General features: G+C 39.5%; 1 protein-coding gene across 2 annotated transcripts in view; it reads right to left on the bottom strand.

The window, feature by feature from the left end:
• mettl15 (methyltransferase like 15) overlaps positions 1-22,486 on the bottom strand; it is a 41,025-nt gene that overhangs the window by 3,516 nt on the left and 15,023 nt on the right. For both annotated transcript variants that reach the window (XM_035155556.2, XM_035155549.2), the window contains exons 3-5: positions 14,350-14,486; positions 4,871-5,062; positions 3,873-4,051 (exon numbers count right to left, since the gene is read on the bottom strand). In XM_035155556.2, the coding sequence (XP_035011447.2) occupies positions 3,873-4,051; positions 4,871-5,062; positions 14,350-14,486 (508 nt within the window). The remainder of the gene's footprint in view (positions 1-3,872; positions 4,052-4,870; positions 5,063-14,349; positions 14,487-22,486) is intronic.

Genomic DNA, 22,486 nt, shown 5'->3' with positions numbered 1-22,486 from the left:
AAAACCTTTAATTTCTCCGCTTGTTATTTGAGAGATTCCCCCTCCGAATGTATGTACAAGAAAAATGTAGAGAATGCTTCAGAAGACAGGAAAACTGAACTTACAAGAGTGTGAAGCAGTTTGAAAGAAAACGACATGCAGGGTACAGAATGAATGAGATGTGGATATCAGCGTTAAGGGCCAAAACACTGACTGAGAATTGATTCAAATATGCCGTGAAGTTAGGAAAACATTCCATTTATATGAATAAGTCCAAGGTCCGGCTTGACCAAGTCATAACCACCGCACAGAAGACCAAGGAACAATTAGACACTTGTATAGACCTAAAGAGAAACTGCAATAAATAGAGAAGTGAGTGATGTGGCATTTCTCTCCTCCTGCACTAAACAGCCTAAGGTGTGAGTCACACTGCAATCAATACGATGCCTGCACAGCACGGACCACCACTGTTCTGGTCTCGCCAAGCCGTGCGCTCTCTCTCTAATTCATCTTTCAAAGGTCCTGCAGACAGATCCGTGGAGAAAAGAAGAGATTACGATGTGTACATAAAGAGGAAATCAAGTAGTTAAGAAGGAGACGCGACTTTGCGATGGTATTAACGTATAGAATTAACATCACAAAGCTCTTGTGCTCTACCCTTGTGTCACGAGAGGCTATTAGGACAACAACAGTGTTTCATGCTCCTGTGTTTTAGTGGCTGAGCAAACGGACTGACAGAGTTTGTTCACAACAACAAATAAGTAAACGGAGCAGGGAAACATGGACACAACTTTTGTTTGCTGTAGCACAATAGACGAGAGAATTTTGTATGTGAAGTTGAGCTGAGCCACAAATGAACTGAAACACTGTTGAGAATAAAAAATCTCACATCAGGGATGAATGACAAACTTGCACAGTAATTAATTTGCAAGTCCTCACAAAAGAAGTTGCGCTGGAAGTTTGATGATCTAGAAACTGATTGTGGAGCTAGTTGCTGCTTTTTATAACATTTATATTCATAAATATATAAATATTTCAGCCAGTGATCAAAGAACCGTAAATCTTTACAAACAGGCTCATTTTATTGCCATTTTGCAGAACTTTGCAACTACTTGAGTTTTCTAAAATGGATTTTTCAGTGGCAGAGACATCTGCTGCTGCTTTCAGACATACAATGAAGTCTGGACATCTTCCTGAAATTATCTGGAAGGGCTGTATGTGGGAATGCAAATGCCCGTGTCAGTTGCTTCCAATATTCTCTGGGGTTTTTCCCGCCAGCCTCCAAGTAAATGTCTGAGAGGGCCCATGTGAGAATACAGTGGGATAATGTCCGCAGGAATCACTGTCAGCATGTCGCCAGACGCGAAACGGAAAAAAACTAAAATAATATTATAACCAGGAAAAAGAAGTGCCACACACGTAGAAGACGCCAACAAAGACGTCAACTTGGAAAGACAATGAGATTCAAGACCTTTCAGTGATGAGAACCGACGCCTGAGTTGATGTGCTGCAAAAACACATTAATTTATATTCACATCTATCTATCAAGCATCAGGCAGGAAAATCTTGCTCATTATCATTAAACGTCACAAAAGCTTTCGGTGACTTACTAAGCTCATACTGAAACAAACCTGAAAAGAACACACGCACAGGGAACTCACAAAGGTAATTAACTATGGTTAGGTTAATAAATGTAATACACAACCACCCTAATCTTCCCTCCCATTACAACATGAACATCACAAGCCTTTCATGTTGACAATAAACGTTGGCAGCGGACGCACATTTTGTCCTGCAGAATCGGCCAATATCAGCGAACCTCCTCGGGAGACTAGGCTGGTTGCAACATACTGGATAAACAGCTGAAGAGCAATTCTGCCAAATATACATAAATCCCAGCTGGAGACAGATATGGGACTATAGGAATTGTTGAAATTATACAGATACAGGATGGTTTGAAATTTATTTACAAAACACAATGACTCATACTTGGACATTTTGCTGCTCAAAGACAGATCAGGAGAAAAAAATGTTTTACAACTCATTCAGTATGCTGCAAAAGTTTCAGGTTATAAAACACAGTGAAGGTTGGTTTGAAGAAGATGATGCTATAAATAGTTTTTACTCATCAGTTATCTTCCTGCAAAGTCCAGTGAATGTGACGCACCTTTGACTTTAAAACTGCACCGATCCTCCCCTGCTGCACGCGACTTTAACAAAGTGTTTCAAAACACAATCAGAAAAATTGCTTAACAACTTAAATTAATGGCGTTTTATTTTTAAATCCTCCCTCACTTCACCTTTACATCTCCACATTGTTATCACCTTCATATTCACATCACCTGGCCCAGAGAAAACCCCCGGTGTGCTTGGTGAGAGGATGTGTGAGCTGCATACATTGTCGTAGCACAATTAGATCTGACCAGTTCATGTGTGGGAAATGGCGAATCCATGGCCTTTTTTCTTTTTTTTTTTACATTTACGTCATTTACCACGTTTTATATAACTTTTCAATTTAATTCAAATAATGAATCACATACCAAGGTTACCCAGTGAAAAGGACTTCGACAAAAATATTTCAGGTTGTGAAATGTCTAACATTAAAACCTCAAGTGTAAAAAATAATGAAATGAGTGGAGAGCGAAGCGTGACTAAAGTAACTTTTTAATCTTAACAGAGGCGTTGCAACGGGGTATAAAACAGGCAATTACCCCGGGGCTCTGAGCGGAGAGGGGGCCCCCAAGAACGGCTGATTAGGTTAGTCCACAGCGATCGACTTTGTATAGGACAATGGATAGAAACCCTCTTATGAGGCCCCGTGCCAGTAATTTTCAGGCAAAAGCTTCATAATTTAATACCTTTTTAACACTAAAATTAGCAGCTATATGCAGGTTTTCTAAACGTGAGTAAACATGTTAAAATAGGCAGATGTTAGTGGGTGTTAGTGGGTTTTTTGACCAGTGGGGAATGAGCTTTAGAGGTTTGTTTAAAGAGTAGAATGTCTTAAATGTGTTCGGTTTGGTTCGATTTAGGAACCCCCAGGTTTTTGCCCTGGGCCGCCGAAGTCCCTTGAAACTCTCCTGTGTCTTAATACCACCAAGAGCAGTCGCTCCATCCCTCTGACACATAAGTCCACATCACTCCTCCTGTGACTGGACATTTTTCTTGTCAGTATCACTATGACATGTAACAGCGCAACACCTGGAACTTTCCTAAATCAAGAACTCTTGGATTGTTCCAAATAAACATCGGTGGTGACTCGTTTTGCTCTTCAAAAAAGATCAAACCCCTGCTCTTACTCACACCTGTTCTCCCAGGGTGACACTGACGCGCACACTGCTCTGTGCAATAACTACTGAAATGACATCTCACTCGTTCAGCAGCTCAAATCTTGAGGCATACAGCCCAAAAAAAAAAACTAAAAAAAACAATCAGTGAAGACAAACAATGTAATCCTGGCTTTATGCACAAATGTGTCGTGTGTGAGCATATGTGGGTGTTTGCATTTGTGTCAGGTGTGTCTGCATATTTGTGAGCTTGGAAAAGGAACTGAAAAGCGGGGGGGGAAAGGAAAGCAAAAATGCAATGTGGAGAAGGAGGGAGATGAGCTGCATGTGAGATGCTGTTTGTTTTCAAGGCATTAGCCACATTCTGTTCCAGTCACATCCAGCTCCATCTTTGTCTCATCCTTATCTCTCAAAGGGAAGGTGTGCAAGACAGGCACCCAAAACAGAGGCAGGAAACAGAATGATGTTTGAGATCACAGTCTACGTAATTTTCTGAGACAAATACGTCCCCACCGGGAGACAGCCTTAATGACTCCACTCGTGTTTTATTTTCCCTTACAGCCTCCACAATGCTGCAGGGAATTAATCAGGATAGTGTGTAGCTACCTGCCACCACGCTGGCCAGCTGCTGTGTCCGGGTGATGGGGTTGACACGGCGTGCCTTCACCATGGCTGAAGCTATTTTCCAGGCGCGTTTTTCTTCCCCATATGCAGTGAGGATGGATGCAAGAGCCTGTTGATCTAAGGTATTCACAACGTCAGCAGCGCAGGGCATGTCGAGGTACCTACGCACAAAGAGAAGCCCAATTAAGCTGCTTGACGTCACGTCCTTGGTGACAGTGGTGAATCCTGACAACTCTGAGATACAGCCGAAAAGCTTTATGTTTGACAGTTATGAATAGATCCAATATGAGGGAATGAAAAGAGAAATGCAGCTTGTGCAAATGCTCATAAGTGAGTTATCTTAAATGGTTTCTTTGCACAAAATGCTGACAAAGTAAAATTATCTGTCTATATTTCTGAAAATAGGAATCATTAAATTACACGCACAGACACACACAGACACACACACACAGATATACACATAGGCTTAATAAACATCAGAGGCAGAAATGAAGGTACATAACATGTCCACAATCGGGTGTTAGAATCACACACCAGTTACAATCCTGCAATTATTCATGAGATAATTAAAATGATTTTATTCATTAATTTTAATGTCTTTTTATGGCTACTACAATCAAGTTATACATTATATGTACAATATAGCCTATATATAAAGTATATAATTCTGAGAGAGAGCAGTGTATTACTGTATTTCAATAAGTCATAAAATAAGGAGTTTGCCATGTTATGTATATATATATATATATATGTTAAATTATTATTAGAAAAGAAAATTACAAATGGCACTACAACTGGTTTAGTTGTATATTTACCCTCGTCACAACAAAATAAGAGCAGAGATCATTCAAGTATTCTACCCTATGTAGTTGGTAGCCCAGTGTGATAACTCCCCCTTTTTATTAACTGCACTTTGACATTACTGCTCCAATGGGTGCTGGTGGAATTTGACTCTGGATACCCAGCCCCTCCAGACCTACCTCTCTCCATCCATCCTCATATCCAAGGGCCCATCTTTGCTGAGGGAGAAGCCTCTCTCTGCCTGGTCCATTTGCATGGAGGAGCAGCCAGCATCCAACAGGACAGCATCAATGCTGCCTGGCTGAATGTTCATATTTGACAGCAGGACCTCAAGCTCACTGAATCGTCCAAGCAATGGTTTCACACGACCACTGGAGAAAGGATTAGAGAAAGAAACACAGCACAAATAAACATTTGTTTATCAATGAGTATGGCACAATGGCTGTGGAAATACTGGCCTCATATGAATGGAATTAGTCAATGGAAGTCTTTATTATTTTGCTGAGAAAAAAACTGTAAAAATGTATTGTTATTCAGCTCATTGTCAAAAATACTTTCAGAAAGCGAGGTGAATAAGGTTGGAAACTAGAAATAAAAAGAGAATATAAAAGAAAGAAAGATATCTAACTTTGGTCACCTTCATTTTTTGGGAATAAAATAAATAGAGGAAAATAACAATACAGGGACGGGAATAAAAGATATGACCAAAATTGCACAATAGAGGTTCAGAAAAATAGAAACAACAGTTTGGATGAGACATAAGAACAAAATGAAAATGAACAGACAATTAATGACAATTATATTTCTTAAAAATACAAAACAGCTGTGATAATTGATTATAATAGTGATAATTTTTTACTCTGAAGTTATATATATTGCGAAGAGGAGGATTATTTTTATTTCTAATATTGCAGTGAATTTTGTTCCATATTCACAAAAAACATCTTAAGGCCTTATTATATTCAGTGATGATGAGTTGAGTTACTTTGTGCTGCTCTGGTTACAACACAAGTTTTGCTGGATTATTCCCTGATAGAAATAATACAGAAGGGAGTTGTGTAGTCTATAATTCAAAGCAGCTCCCTTTTCTTTACACTGTGATAAAGCTACACGTCCGTCAGTCCAGGGGGAGAGTTTCAGAACATTTTACAGTTAATTGTTCTACTAAGTTTTACTGTTCAATGCGTTCTGTGACGGAAAGAGATTAAAACCGCTGGCAGACGGCAGGATTGTTTTCATTAATGTATGAATCTTAAGAATTGATCAAGATGTGTCCTGACCCGACTCTAACTGTTATATATGTGTGATTCCTATGATGTTACTACGAAACCTGGATAACAAAGACATGTAATTGAGTCTTAATATTTACAGTTCAACCCTAAACATACAAGATATTGTTGTTTTATCAGATTTAAGAGTTAACATGAACAGTTACATGATGCCCTTATGAATAGTTAATCATTCTTGTGCAGTAGGAAGAGTAGTGGACCAAGTATGGTTCCCTGAGTAACACCTACATCTTTTTTGTAAAGATGTAGAATAAAACATTCATAATATTTTATAAATTCTGATATAGAACAATATGTAAGAGAAAACCGATGGATTTCTTTAACCAGTCAATTGAACTGAAAGACAAATATATTAGTATATATTGTAAAAAGATAACTATCATCGTTATTAATCTAATCCATATTATGTTACTATGTGCTATTCTTGTTTACTAACAATTATATGCATGATTGGTTTGATCGGTTTGATTTTGTCATCTTCTGACATGTTTTAAATTAAGTTTGAGAGAAAAAAAGAATTGCTTTATTTCCTAGTAAATTAATAGGAGCCAGTGAACATCCTGTAGGCGGCTTTGTACAATCAGAGTCTAATCTCCACTGGAACGGTTTGGGGGTTGGGTGCCGTGGTCAAGGGCACCTTAGTCTGTGCCACGAGACTTCAGTAATGAGAGCGGGGGAAGCTCTGCTCTTTCACGTTCTCTAATCTTTAGGTCACAGATACTACTGAATGGGAATGGTAAGTCGTCTGTGCATAGGAAAGGTTGAATCCTTTCTATATTTTATGTTTACAGCATCAAACACTGTCGGGAAAAAACACAAAAAATCTGACAATCAAGGTAATTTTTATCCTAATGTTCATGGACAAGATATTCAATCCAAAGGAAACCTCTTAGTAGGATGAGAAGCTTCCCAGTCGTCCTTTTTTAAAGAAATCATGTATTTCGATGGAAGCCAACAAGATGTCTACGCTAGCCTATTGTGATCCTTGCTTGCCTATGACAGAGCTATGTACTCAGTCACTTCCTCATGCGAGAGTAGTGAGATCCTCCAGCCACATTCATGAATATTTCATGTGACCTTTTAACATTGTGTGAACAAAGATGATGGCAGAAGACAGCAAGAGGAGTTACAATCTATAGATTAGGCGCAGAGGGTCCTCTGCAGCCTTCTCCGCCCATGTGGTTCCAAGATATGGAAAAACCTCTCCAGTCAAGTTATGAGGCCAAACATATCGGATTGACGTCTCTAAATGATAACCCACTGCAAAAGCTAGGCAGCACACGTTGTCTATAACCTCCATTTTTTTTTTAAAGTTAAGGATATATGTTTTAAGGACTCAATGTTTGGGCTGGGCAATATGGCCATAAATGTTATAGAAATAGAAATTGTCAGTCAATATCAATAATTATCACTATAAATGTCACATTATTATTTCTGTAAAGCATAAATCTTAATTTCTGTTCCTGTGTGAAGGTTGTGGTCTTAAACTCTTCTTTAAGTCGATAATATAATGTTATACTTTATAATACTTCACTGTGCTTCCAAAATACAGTATAATGCTATTGATGAAAATTATTGCTATTGTTTATTGCCGAGTCCTATTCAATATATGCCCAAAAAGGGAAGTCTTGCTCTGGTCGTCATGACCTCTGAGGGATATGCTGACACGACTGTGATCTCGAGGGTCTTTCCCTGTTTGCTTGGGTTTTCTCGGGGGACTAAAGCGTCCTCCCACTGTCCAAAGACATGCAGTCTGAGGTTAGGTCAATTGGAGACTCTAAATCGATCATAGGTATGAATGTGAGAATAGATGGTTGTTTGTCTATGTATGTTGGCCCAATGATACGCTTGCAACCTTTCCAGGGTGTATCCTGCTTCTCGCCCAATGTCAATATCAACTGGGATTGGCTCCGGCACTTCTCTGAAAGTTAACTAAATTTAAAGCTTGTCTGTTTTATGTTTCATGACTCCACCTTCCTCAAGCGTCACTGGGGGTATTCAGGGAAGTACACAAATTGTCAGGTCCTCCATTTCAAAGCCCACAGAAGACAAAATGGCAAGGGAGCATCTCGCCCACACAGCCAGGGCCTTTCACTGCTTTGCTGTTCTTTTCCACCATCATGTGCAGTGATTAATTTGTTGAAAAATCTATAGTAAAGGCTTTGTTTTTCTCTCCCATCTCATGCACAACCCCTTACTGCGTCTTCAACAGCACTCTGGCCATCCTCCCAAATTTCTATTTTTCTCTTTATTGTTCAAAGTTGTAATATAAACTTTTTGGTGAGAGTTAATATCTTTTTATTATATAATTTTTGAAATTTTAGCCACTCTGGATTCTAATTGTAGTCTAATGACTCTTAAAACAGATAGCATTGTAACCAGCAGCTTATAATAATCCACCTACACTGAATGAGTGCCTCATCTGGTGGTGACTGAAGATGTCAGCAGAGGCAGAGACTGAAGACAGGGAGAGGAGAGAAGGGGCAGAGCTCTGCTGACTGGTGGACGTTGGCAGCCAACTTAACCAGGAGCTTTTCAATGCTCGGGTATAAACATTACATAAAACTAAAGCTGACTCCCTAATGCTATTTGTCTTGAGGAACAGAAAGAATGTGAGCTGGTCTATGAAGGGCTGTTCCTTCTCTGTGCAACTGCAGACAGGCCACGTCCTTGTGGTGCTGTCAGGGCCAGCCAGCATACTAACTGGTATAAGAGGGTTGAGTGCTGGGAGTTAGAAAAGACTTTAGCTTCAGACTGATATGGACAGAGTTTATGTTAAGCATTTCTACTCTATATCATCAACCCTGCACAAATGATATGCATGAATGGGAAAAGGTGAAAACGACTCAGTCTAACACAACCTTCTGCCTTATTATTATAATAGTATGAATCATTTTGTGTCTTTTATTTAATCATCCATCCATTATCTATACTGCTTAACCTTAGGGTTGTGGGGGGAGCTGGAGCCAATCCCAGCTGACATTGGGCACCCTGGACAGGTCGCCAGCATATCCCTGGGCCAAAAGACAGACTGGACTATTGGAGGAAGCAGGAGTACTTGGAGAAAACCCACCCAAACACAGGAAAACGTGCAAACTCCACAGAGAAAGACCCAAGACAAATCAGATTGGAACCAGTTATCTTCTGAGGGAACAGTGCTCACCACCGCACAACCATGCTGCAATAACAATTCAAAGGCGGTTTGTTTTTTCCTTTACAGTCACACAAGTTTTTATCATTAATGAAAGTGCTATCACGGCTGCATTCCTATTATATTGGAATGTTTTTTCACAAGTGACTTCTACTTTTTAATTACTTAGAAATAAAATTCTCAAGTCTGTGACCACCCACACGCAGGTGATGGACGTACCTTCCACTACACACTGCAACGTCTTACAATGTGTTTTTGTAAGCCACAGAAGTATTTAAAAATATGCAAAACAGTTACATAACATTTCTAAATTATTAACTTCTTTATGTGGCTTAGACACAGAGTTGGAGATATAAATGCCTTATGTAAGGTCTTATATTATTAAAGAGGACAAGTTTCAGTGGTGTATGTGCTGAGGTCCAAGTGTGGGCTCATAATTGCTTAAGAGATCTGCACTATTTATAGTTGTAGCACCCCACAACATTGACATGATGCAAATTTCTGTTATTCTGGCATCTCACACAGAGGCCTTTATATTAAATTACAGAATATGTGAAATATCTGTGATAATGTTACAAGCAGGTGTCACCAACACAAGTCCAGGACAAGGGTGGTTTGATGTCAAATGTCTTTGCTATTCACTTTGAATTACCATGAGATTTGATACTGGGACATTTATACTCCCCTCTATGGACTGTAAGAAGTTTGGTGATTCCTGAATTTCCTGTAAAGTGCCATTAACAGGTCACAAATAAATAAAGAACTTTCAATGCATATGTTTTTAACCCAATACGACAACAATGGTATTCCACACGTCCTCAGCTGCACTCAGCTGTGAAATTACTCTCACAGTGTTTTTAGACATAAAGACTTTGACATTTTTATAGCCAATATACCTTAAGCTGCTTTCAGACATGCAGTGAACTCCAGAGATCCCTCGGACATTCTCCATAGGGGAACGTGTATGTGGGAGTGCAAATGACCCAATCAGAGCCTGCAGACTTTCTGCAGACCCTATCCATCCAGGCCCCAATGAAAAAGTCCACAGAATGTCTGAAGGAGCTGATGTGAGAAAAACGCAGGACATTCTCCGCAGGATTCACCAAATCCCAACCCAATTTTTCAGTCATCCTCCAGAGGTCATGTCTGAAAACGGCTATACCGACGACAGTTGTAAACTAGCTAAAAACACACACGCAGAGGGGGAGGGAATGTGTTTTTGTGTTCAAGCCCAGGTTCTTAAAGATCTTCAAACTCACCACTACACTTGAGTTCTGTCATTTCCGAAACTTTCTTCTCGTCTGAACGTTGATCCATTGAAAGCACAAGTGTTTTTTCCGCGTTGAAACATTTTCGACTTGCAGGGACATGTCTTTGTGTCAGGTGGCACTGCCTCATGCAAATTTGTGTCTAACTGTGTCTTTCCACTCTGCTTTGTATGCAGCCGAGCCGCCTCTGAACTCCTGTTGCATCCTGTCTGAACAAACAGTGAGTCTTGTTTAAATCACGTTCCAGATATTATCATGTTTTGTTCTACGGATTAGTGCATTTCACTTCTGTCATATGGTCTGAAATCTATCTCTCTTGCTCTTGTTTTGTATCTGTATCTACGACTAAAGGGGAAGGTGTCTGTTGTTCCACAGTACACAGAGGCTGCTTTCAGACATGCGCTGAAGTTCAGACATTTTCCTGAAATTTTCCAGAGGGGCTGTACGTAAGAACACAGATGTCCGAGTGAGTTGCTCTGGACATTTTTCAGTACTTTTTCTGCAAGCACCCGCGCAAAATGTCTATAAGATATCCAAACGAGCCCATGTGAGCTTACAGAAGGAAAATGTCCGAAAAAATTCACAACGATCGAGTGGACGTGTTGATGACATTTCTAAAATGATGGACGCGAAACTGGAAGAATACAAATCTCTCAGGATGAAAAAGAGGTGCCAACAGATTGAAGACAAAGGTGTTCTTTTGGATGATTTGAGATCTTTTGATGATACAGGCCGATGCCAGTGGTGTTGTCCAGTAAAAACAAAACTAAACTAAAAAACTGTGCATTTCACAGCAGAATCTATACATTATGTTCCGATTTATATTTTCCTGTTGTTGTGAACGTGTTGACTGGAAACATATTAGCATGTTATCAATTGTTAGATACCCGGAAAAAGGAAGGATATCCGGCAATTTGATGGTGCATAAAGATTTTTCCCACCCCAGTCCCCCTGAGACTACAGCCTCCTTTAAACCTGCCAAAGCACTTAACAAATACAATACGTTTTAAAAGCCCCAAAACCACAAGTTGTTATTAACTCGCCAAATTTACACTTTGAGTGTCCTCATGAAATAATTTAAGACATGTCGACAAAAAGTGAGCAGTCTTTTAACAAAAAAAAATTCCAGGTCACCTTGTTCAAAGATTATTTTGACGGTATTTTAATAAATTTTAGCATAAAACATAAAATAAAATTCACATTTGCCCATAACATTACATTCTGCTACGCCTTTATATATTCCTCACACTGAATGTGCCCTGGCATGAACTTGTTCGTCTGGAATAAGAGCACACTCAGTGGGGACATCAAGAACCTCCACAGCCTCAGTTTGAGTGCATGCTCATTCAACATGATGCTGCCTCTTCACATATCAAGCCTGGAATATTCCCTTGTGTTGACCTGCTCAGTTCCTTTACCTGCGTCACTGAAGCCTAAGACAAGATGCTGATTGATTGCTTTCAGCAGGGGAGCGGTGATGAAAATATCTACAGTCCCGTGAAGAAAAAAAGAAAAAGAGAAAAAAAAACACACACACAGTACAAACACACAGGTTGGTCTTTATAATGCATTTTGTTCAGGAGTTCAATTTGTTCTACCTCAGTTGACCTCAGAAAGTCTATTAAAAAACACTCCTTGTGACTTATTCATTTGGTAATAAAGCTAAAGGAAATGTGTGAATTTGTGACTAAATGGCTGCTCTCTCGTTGGTGGCTTTACCAACGTCTCCAAGAAAAGCCATCAATATCTGTTAAATGCTTTCCCACTGGTTCCCCAGTTTACTGTTATCATCTTCATTCAAAGGGCTGATTCGAAAGCTTGTTTCGGAACACTTAGGAAATGTTGTGCCGCAGGTGAGGAACATTTCCCAAAATGGAAATCGACATGTTGTCTATGAAGTCTGTTCGATTGATTGAGGTTATTAATCAGCTGGTTATGAGAGAGAATGGCTGTCTTGTGTGTTGTACAAGTGGGTAGTTGTAATAATATCTATCACACACACACAAATGCATTATGCTGGTGTACTGTGTATTGTAATGTGAGCTGCAACTGTTGCGTAACTAAATCCGGTCTGAGTGTGTTTCGGCATCTTATAATTATTTAACCATTAGTCTGCTACTCTAAGGCTCAATCCCATTTCACCCCTTCTCCCTACCCCTTGTTTCCGAGGCTTATCTTGCCCCATTAAAACGAAGTTACAAGGGGTAGTGGTTGAAATCCTCCCCTACAAATTGGGGGAGCACTTCAAGTACCTTATCACATGCAGCCCCTCCAGAAGATTTCAGGACAAAGTGCAGAGTTCATTGCATGAACGAAAGCAGCATTTTTGGACCAACCTGATTTATCAAGATTTGTTTTAATTCTGCTTTCAATTTTTCCCACCACTGGAGAGCACTTTGTTTTTATTGCTTAAAAATGGATCATTAAATGAAAGTATTATTTTATAAACTACACTCGCACACTTCTTGCATTGTTCAAGTATAATAATTAAAAAATAAACATTTTAATTCAAATATAGTTACAGCCTTAAGATAGACAAACTGCCATTATTAAATAAGCCGAAGGGAAAATGAAGACACACAATATGTAGAGGTAAATTATAACTCAGCTTTATGTGCCAAAGTTTTCTACTAAAACCAACAAAGTGCACAGTGCATGCAAAACAGTTCGTATCATTTCTTATGCTATATCTGTCTGTGTGACCCGCACATGCACACATGTAAATCCAATGTCTGCCTGACTTGACTTTCCAATTATTCTTGGTGCCTTTTCATATTTATAACAGTTATTGTGGGCACAACTGCTGCGGTGCGTCAAGAGCAGGGAAGTCATAGCAACAACAAGAGTGGTGAAAAGCAGAGAATAGCGAGGCTAAACACGCAGGAGAAAGATTCCCTTGAAGACATTGGTGAATATCATTAAGGAACAGAGGGTCACTTTCATAAGTGATTGCTTTTAAGTATAATGCACATTAAAACTGGGTTCAGATTCACACTCACACTCCACAGTTTGCAGAGAGAAGGTTATACTTTCCTCAAGACATGGGAGTAGAGAAGAGAGAGAAAATCCTCTAACCCTGTTGTGTGGATGCACTGCGTGGGCTGACAGGGTCTTTTACTCAGGCTTCCAATAATATTGGTTAATTGCTGGATTTCTCGGGCTTCTCTCAACTTGCATCACGAGTAGGCGTGGAAGAGTTTACAGCAGGGGTATATTGCTGCTGACAGAATACAGTGTTCTCATTCTCTCTCTTTTAATTGTCATTCCCTGCTCACAGGCACATTTCTCTGGCAGATTCCCTTGAGAGAGGTTTCCCCAGAATCTACGTAAAAGGATTCCTTCCCACGCCATGGTCTTAGGAACATCTCATTTTCATCCTCCCGCGCCTTGCTCGTACACACATGCACATACACACACACTCCCTCACACCCTGGCATTGTGTCCTCATGTCTCCCTGTTCTCTCTCTCTATCTCTATCTCTCAATTTTCTAACTTCTCTAGGCTTCTCTCTGCCCCCCCATATCTTATAGATCCTCCGTGGGAGGCAGCATCTCCCTCACACTGCAGGCGTGGGCCCTTACTCTGACAAATGACATGCCGAGCCCACCAGCTTTGCGTGGGGGGAGAAAAGCTTTAAGTTAAGAAGGAGGAATGGATTTGATTGGATGGTGAAACTCAGGGGCTGTATCTTAGTGAGCAGCATTTGATTGGGACCAGGTAAGAAGTGGGAGAAACACAGCGAGAGCTGCAATACTATATCACACCGACAGTATGTTTTGAGAAATAATGACTGAATTATAAACACTGCTCAAAATAGTCAAGCTGTCAACTGTGACAGTGAAGACTTACAGTTAAACATGAGCCATGATATAGGATAAACATTTGTCTTGGCAGCTTGTAGTTTAAACTTGTGTTTTGGTCTGGCTGATATTTTTCATTAAATCACTTACGAGTGTTCCGTGGCCAACTGCTGGGCCAGAGAATTTGCTGTAGGATCTCGGTCTAAGGCCAGGACTGTGACATCAGGAACCGTGTTCAGAATCGCTTTGGCATGACCACCACCTCCAAATGTCATGTCCAGGACCACCTACATGCGAGAAAGCAAGAAAAAAAACAACACGTTCTTCTCACAACAGGACTCCGTAAACATGATTCATCATCTTATCATCACAATGTTAGTTCTTCAGTGTTCACAGTGGAGGACAGACAAGTGCAACTTGAATCTGATTTTTCTGAATTTGTCTCATCTTGGTGTACTAAACGTGACTTCAATGTCTCCCTCTGTTAGGTTATTTGGAGACTATAAATTGAACACAAGTGTGAATGTGAGTGTGAATGGTTGTTTGTCTCTGTATGTTGGCCCAGTGATACACTGGCGACCTGTCCAGGATGTGCCCCTTACCCAATGTCAGCTGGGATTGGCTCCAGCCCCACTGCAACCCTTAAAGGATAAGTGGTATAGATAAAGAATGTGTGTCTGTGTCTGTGTGTGTGTGTCTGTGTGTGTGTGTGTGTGTAGTATACATACACATAAACACACACACACATATATACAGAATAGATTAAACTGAATAAGACTGATGTCTTTGTCCCAAAACATTTTTTTTTTTTTATTTCATCAAATTTTTACTAGCTAAGTTTCTGAGCAAAATCTATGTATCTCGTATCGGGACTGAACTGATGTTAAAATCGATTTTCAGCTCACAATGTAATGTAAAATTTTCAATCAACATATTTCACATCCTGTATAAGGTGCAAACAGTGAGGTTCAAAATCCTGTTATTTGGTTCTGCCTTTTGCATTTTAAAAGGCCATGGTAGATTCAAAATTTATTGTGGGAACAGTTGATCTGAAAAAAAAACAAACAATGATACAAAATAAATATGTCTGGGCCAGTACTTGTTTAATCATTCTTTAAATTAGCTATGATGTCTTGCAAGTTCTGGCAAACGTCAATTATTTTTCTTGATTTATTTTGAAGTCCCACAGCAGTGTTTCTGTACGACCAACTAAACCGTTATTTATTCTCCCCTTCAGTAACCAAAAACACCCTAAAACAAGACTGATGTTTGACAGCTTCAACCTTCACAAAACATTTTTATTATTCAAGAATCAATATCGCAGTTGAATTGGGTCTAATCAGATCTAACCTAATATTAACAGTGACGGAAATGACTGGGTGTAATGTGAATGGTGCCGCGACTCTTCATGTCCCCCTCAGCTCTGTGGAGCATTTTAAAAATTCTGCAGCTCATTGTTTTGGTTTTAATGTCAACAACTTTAGCGAGCCTTCAACACTTCTCATCACTTTGACTTACAGCAGTAAAGGCAGCTGTTTCTATTCATGGTTTCAACCAAGGACATTTTAGGCATGGTGGGTGTTGCCTTGTTATGGTCACGTTTTCGTAATTACGATTTTCCAAGTTGTAAATAGCACATCCACTGTATATAAATATGGATGAAAGACAGCTCCACAAAAGCGAGGTTCATAATTCCTGCATCCTCCATGTTAGTGTGCGGGACTTGGACGTCACGTCAAATAAACTTTTCTCAAAGATGTTTTCTGTCATTTTTTGGTAGCTCTTGTCACACTGATGTTAATTTAAGTGCAAACTTTTCCAGTAAGTTTGGCTTTAATTAGCTATTATACAAATTAAGGGAAAGATCATGACTGACAGATGAGACTTAAATGCAATTGGTCGAGCATGTGCATCAACAGAACCTCACGACAGCGGCTCCATCCCCATATTCGTCCAAATTGGTAGTGTTCATCTTTCTATACAGTCTATGATACTCAAGCATAACAGTCACAGAGGAGGAGGGAGTTGAACCCCCTGCAACAGATAACTGGCTCCAATGTGATGCAAAGGCTGTAGTGATGTGTTGTTTTTCATGTTGCTAATTTGTCGCCAGAAATAAAACATTGAACCGGAGAACATTTATGATCATGAACACAGCATGTATCCGGCATGTCTGCGTCTCAGACTCAGTCGGCGCCTCCTCTCTGAAGTTCACTTCGTAGAAAAAATGTTCAGTAGAATTTTGAAGTCGAGACTTCTTGAGTTGTATTCTAGCTTTCATATGGCCAATGGATTTTTTTCATCAACAAACACGATGCCTCACATCTGCCAGAGATCATTGTTTAATAAGATGGAATGAAAACTTTCAAGTCGTTACCATGGGAATCTTCCCCATCTCTGCTACTCGCCTATATATAAACCTTTATCAGTTTAATCAATGAGAATACCTGATTAAATGAATGTTATATTACATCCAACTCAACATAAAGGTGGCATAAGCTCTGCCAGCCATGTCCTTATTTGAAACCGTTAACAAATTCAGCCTATATATGTTCACCAGTTAATGGGAACACTTGCTGATTTGAAACACTGCGGTAGTGATGTTTTTTCTTTCACATCCCCTCCTGTGATGGACTGAGATGTTAGCTTAAATTTTCCCTTCCTTTTGTCCTCATACTGCCACATGCTGCTCTGATTAATTATGTGAGGGTGAATGTATAATGTGATACGATAGTATGCTACCTACCTTATGCTTATAGTGGGACACATTGGCTTTTAGGCTTTGTCCCTTGTTCTTACGCTAACCCAAAAATATCACGTAGACCGAAAGTCATCAATAAAAACAAAGATAAAAAACAACTGCTAGTTTCGGTGTATAAATGTATTTATGAAGACCGATCAGCCACAAAACAGCTAAATGGTTTACTCTACCACCACATGACACCATAGAAATTATGCTAATCACTATGCTGTAATATGCCAGCTAGACACCTCCACTAACTGAAAATTTTGAAAACAAGAAAATAATTAATTCCTACACTATAATAGGATTTTGCTGCTAGACACATAGATTTTTGGGTGTGAATGTTGAAATTTTAAAAACAGAAATTATTTATAACTTTAAAAATAATTCTCAAATTGGACAATGACAGTTCTCTACTGTGTAATGAAAATAATCTGTTGTGTGGAGAAATTCTTATTGAGAAGTGTGAATATTACAAACTTTTATTTGTCCAAATTTTAATTTTAATTTATCCAAATGCCATTGGATATCTCCTGAAGTAGCTTTTCATTTGCCCTAAAAGAGACGTATGAGGATCCAATCAATAGAGAACACTGACATAAAAGTGATTAGGTTAAAAACTGTGTTTAAATCAAACATGCTTAAAAATGTGTAAATATCTACTTCAGGATGTTATCAATTGTAAATACCAGTCTTTCAATCTAAACGTTTAACCGAGAAACAGAAGTTATCGATCATATCATGAGGGGCAAGAAATGGGAAAATGTTTTACCAGGGAAATGTCGAAAAACCTCCCAACCATTCTGCTGCATCTTAGTCAGGTAGCTGTTCGCTCAGCTGTATCCACGGCGTAAGACTTGCAAAGCAGAAAACATCTCCTGTCCCCACATATCCTCATACCTTCTACATTTGTTGACTACCACTGCTACACAACAAAATAAAAATCCCAGCCCTGTTCTGAGTGAACAGTCTGAGATTGCATGAATAATTGACTGGATTATGCTTTACTTTTTACTTTTTTATGTTTCTGTTCTGTGATTTATTATAATGTCAGCAAATGGTGGGGAACAGATGTAAAATGACACAAAAGGAAATGCAAGCTATTCCCCACAAAAACATTAAACCTGTCGATCGATAGTGACGTTGAAGGTGGGGTGTGTGCGTGCATGTGTGAGGGAAGAAGTGATCAATGGCGGTTCCCTCTCCTTTCCAGCGCACAGCAGCAGATGGGGAGGGGGTGTGGGCTAGTGGGATGAGTCACACGCATAATGAACTTGCCTGTTGTGCTATTCAATACAAAAAAGGAAAAGGAAAACAGAAACACAAACAGCAAAGTAGGCTGGCTTTTATCGAAACAGTCGACACAAGCAACCAGGAGACAAACTGGTCCTCTACTGGAGAGTGTTGCACTTGTCACAACAATCTTTTGTCACATCCTGAGGAAGCTGTGGCCAAAAGAACAAAGGTAAAGCCTATTTATTTCAGACTGCCAGCAGATTCCCACCAGTGTTAGAGGCAGTTGGTTGGAAACCTAAATACTATATTTATTCACATTTGCTTCAATGAGCATTGACACTATCCATCTTTGGGAGGTTTAATAGTATCAAACACACACACACAAAGTAAACTAAGCAACAAAAAAAAAATTAAGTGCATGCAACACAAAATTGAGAACTGCATGTCTACAAGGTCATTTATAAGGTAAATTGAAAATCTAGTTCCTCGCTCTGAGGGAAAACAAGCTTCTTCAAAAGCCCTGAATGCTGCTGTGAAAATCTCCCCTCTTTTTTTCAGCGAGCCAGCTACTTCTACCACCAGATGGGCAAAACAACTTCTTGAAAAGATTTTGTGATAATGGGCTTGGCATTTGCGATGATGATTGACACCGAACTTGGGAGTGAGTCATTCACATTGATATTTCATACAGCGGGGTGTCAGCGAGGCTCTCACCTAGACTGGGCCTGCCCAGAGAAAGCACCAGACTGGAATGAAGCCAGCACTCAACGTGGGTCCTCGCAGTCTCTAAATGCAGAGTCGGTGCTTAAAATAAAAGTAATTACTGTAGTCCCGTGTTTTGTTACTCTGTTTAGGGTGTGTAATATCTGCCTTTCCCAGCAGAGGGAATAGGAGAGTTAGGAGTGGTCCAAGTGGTGCAGTCCAACACTGAAGCTGCAAGGTGCTATAATGCAGGACACTTCAGCAGTCACCCAACAGCATTGTTAATGAGAACTTCTCTACCCAAAAGGAAAAGGTAAAAACACTGTATCTCAATTGATAAGTTGCATCAAAAAATGAGGAAGAGCATCGACTGAGAGTTTTAAAAACATGTTTGATGGGAAAAGTCTCATTTTGGCATTGAGATTTTGCAAACATACGGCTCATACAACCGTAAATAATATCCTGGCCATATGGAAAAAAGGGGCCTCAACTCAAGTCTTCTTATGGTTGAATTCATTAGGAAAAGGGGAAGAGGAACCTGAGAGAAGCCTGAGTACTCACCTAAATCCTACTTGTGACTCCCCAGCCCAGGTCAGTTACAGTGGGGGATCTAAAATGTCATTGAGGGGAGTTTTTACAGATCTTGTTACACTAACACACAGACCATTAGGGAGACAGATACACAGGTACAGGATCGCTTTTCTTGTCGCGTCCGTTGCCATGGCAAGAGTGGAGGTAACCGGTTTGCATTTCTTTCTCTGTCACACAAAGTTCATGGCGAGACACAAATGTGCAAGAATTTGTCAGGTTTGCAGCATGAGAGTCTGGTATGAATAGATGAAGGAGCAGGTTGTGCTCGATGGTGGTTGTGTCGACTGCAGAGAGAAGTTATGTGTTGACTAACCTGGCCGTTGAGCCTTTGTGGACTGTGGATATAAATCTTGCACTTGAAATAGCACCAATGTACGAATTATTCGAAGATTAACATGTAATAAATTTGCTCATACCTCATGTCTGAACCCCCTTATTATAGAGTCAGTCTCCACAGCTTACCTCCTCATTTATTTATTTTTTTTTTAACTTACATTAAAAAGGATGTAAATAACCTTTTCCGTCATTTAAACAAATGTAATAGGTGTGTTCATTGTTCGTGCAAATAGGGGCTGAAGGTGGGGGTGCAACAAACAGATGGTCAGTGAGCGCAGACAAACTCAAAAGGCATGAAAGCTTCCTGCAATTACTCTGTCAAGAGATTATGTTGATGGTGACCAGTGATGTCTGAGGTGCGTGTGGCCCAAACGTAACGTGTACTAAACATACAGCCTGTGTCTGAGAGCGAAAGGGAAGTCAGTGAACAAGTGAGCGCGTGAACAAGTGATACAGGAGCACTAAAATGTTGACAAAACTCTTTGCCAGAGGGCTCCTTCCAAATGCCTCTCTGTATGTTAAGCTAATCTCTCTTTTGTCAAAGGAATGCTGCAGAGTTACAACAAATACTTTCTTTCCTCATCTATTCACTGCTATTTGCAGTCTGTTGGCATGAGTTTAAATAAAGGCACCTGAGGAGGTATTTGAGTTAGGTAGGACAAGACACGTCTACACGCGTAACAGGAGCATTTGCTCATTCGCTTCCAACAACACCCATCTGAAGTATGTCTGATCTAGGCCATTTCCAAACCTACATTTTCCAGTGATGTTATTTACTTGGAGAGTCTCCACCTGAGTGTCATTAGTTCAAAACTTCTCTCCTGTGAAGGGAAGGGGGGGCTTAGTTATGGGAACAGGACAGGTTGGTTCTATTCAAAGCGATTAGAAGCACGTGGCTAAATATATGCAGTGACCTTTCTAATCTAGTCAGTTGGTCCAACAATTAAGCTCATTGTTAATATCATGTATTACTGCAATAAAATGTGGTTGGAATAAGTTCTACTTTGGTGAATTGTTATCATACTGATTGCAATACGATACAAGTGTTGTGAAGCAAATAAGACAGGTAGTTAAAAGATGAAAGGAACAGGTAAAAGAGAGATGTCACGTGTCATTTCTTTTGTAGTGGAATTGAAGAAAGCATTAATTGTTTAATCATCTTTTTGAATCTAGTCATGAACCATAGTTACATAAGTCTATAATACATAAAGGATTGGTCACACTTGTTGCACCCAGGACTCTAAACATGGATTCTCCTCAAGGTCCTTAATAAATGATCTGCTTCTTCTAAAAGAGGTCGAGGGGAACTAACTAACTCACTAAATGTTATTGAAGCCTCACTTAAGTCCACCTACAGGTATTATCTAATGATGTAAAAATTTAAATTTGATCCCATTAGAGCTGTTCCTTCCAGCACCTAAATCACAAAAGTTAGTTATCTGTGCCCATTTGCCTGTGCAACACACAACATTTGAGCCTATTATTACCACGTATGTTGTTTATCACTATGACTCACCTCTGTTACCTGCAATATTTATATATTCTAAACAAGTGGTTAACAGAGGTTGTTTTTCTGGAACTGTTACCACACCAATTATATAAGTGTGTAACAAAAGCTGACAAGAGTTTACATTACTGAGGATCAAACAAAGTCCAAGTCTGAGGATGTGATGCTACATGGCTACTATATAAATCACACGTTTCTGAGTTCCCACTAAATTTGGTTTGATGATGCAGGCTCCCGAGAAGATACCAAACCACAAGGGAAGTCTGAACATTATTTATTTCCTTCTGCCAATCAAGAAAAGTTTTTAGCCTAGAAGAGATGCTATAGTTAAAACTGATGAATTGACAAGGTTTGATGTCCTCTTTTTAACTAATGTTGTTTTCTTTTGTTTCCCAGTAACTTTGGCTACTAATGAAGAAACCTTGAACACAATGTATATGCTGTAGGAATGGGAAACTGCAACTTTTAATGTCAGTCACTGGAACTTAAAGGTATCCTTGAGTATTGGCCAATATTTAAGTTTTTTATGCACATAACTTTGATTATAATATATTCAGCTGCTAAATGTTGTTGTTTCTTTACTTCCTTCCTTTGTTGGCAAAATTGTTGACATAGTCACGAACACTGAGTGACTAGCATTCTTTGGTCATTTTTCTAGAGACATCCCTTTTTTGGATTGGCTGCAGGAGAACTTTTGCCTACTGGTCCAAAGATGTGTGTAGTTCTCAGTGTAGCACAAGGCAGAAGACATACTGGACAACTATCTAAACAATTTCAGGAAGCTGTCTAGTCTGTTTGTCACGGTGTGTCCCCACACCATATATAGCCAATTTCAGACACAATCCGGGCTGTTATGAAACACATGCATGGATGAGTCTCTATATGGTAATTTCCTCAGTAAAATATTGTTTCATCTACATCTCTGTGGCATAAAATACTTGGTTATAAGGTAAAGTACTGCACATACACAATGCAACAGCAAACATCTGTATGTCGAGGTCAAACAGACGTCACACTATGTAAATAAAATACAATAAAATATACAATAAAATAAATAATATGAAAATATACAATAATAAAATAAGGTGAGGAGACACCTCCACTACGTCTGATATTTTCTACCTTAAGACACCTCTAACACACAGACAGGATAAAGGCTGTGTTGGAGAAAA

Source organism: Hippoglossus stenolepis, chromosome 1, assembly GCF_022539355.2.
Source record: "Hippoglossus stenolepis isolate QCI-W04-F060 chromosome 1, HSTE1.2, whole genome shotgun sequence".
NCBI lineage: Eukaryota > Metazoa > Chordata > Actinopteri > Pleuronectiformes > Pleuronectidae > Hippoglossus > Hippoglossus stenolepis.
The sequence above is the reverse complement of the archived record's forward strand: the minus strand, read 5'-3'. Positions and strand labels throughout refer to the sequence as shown.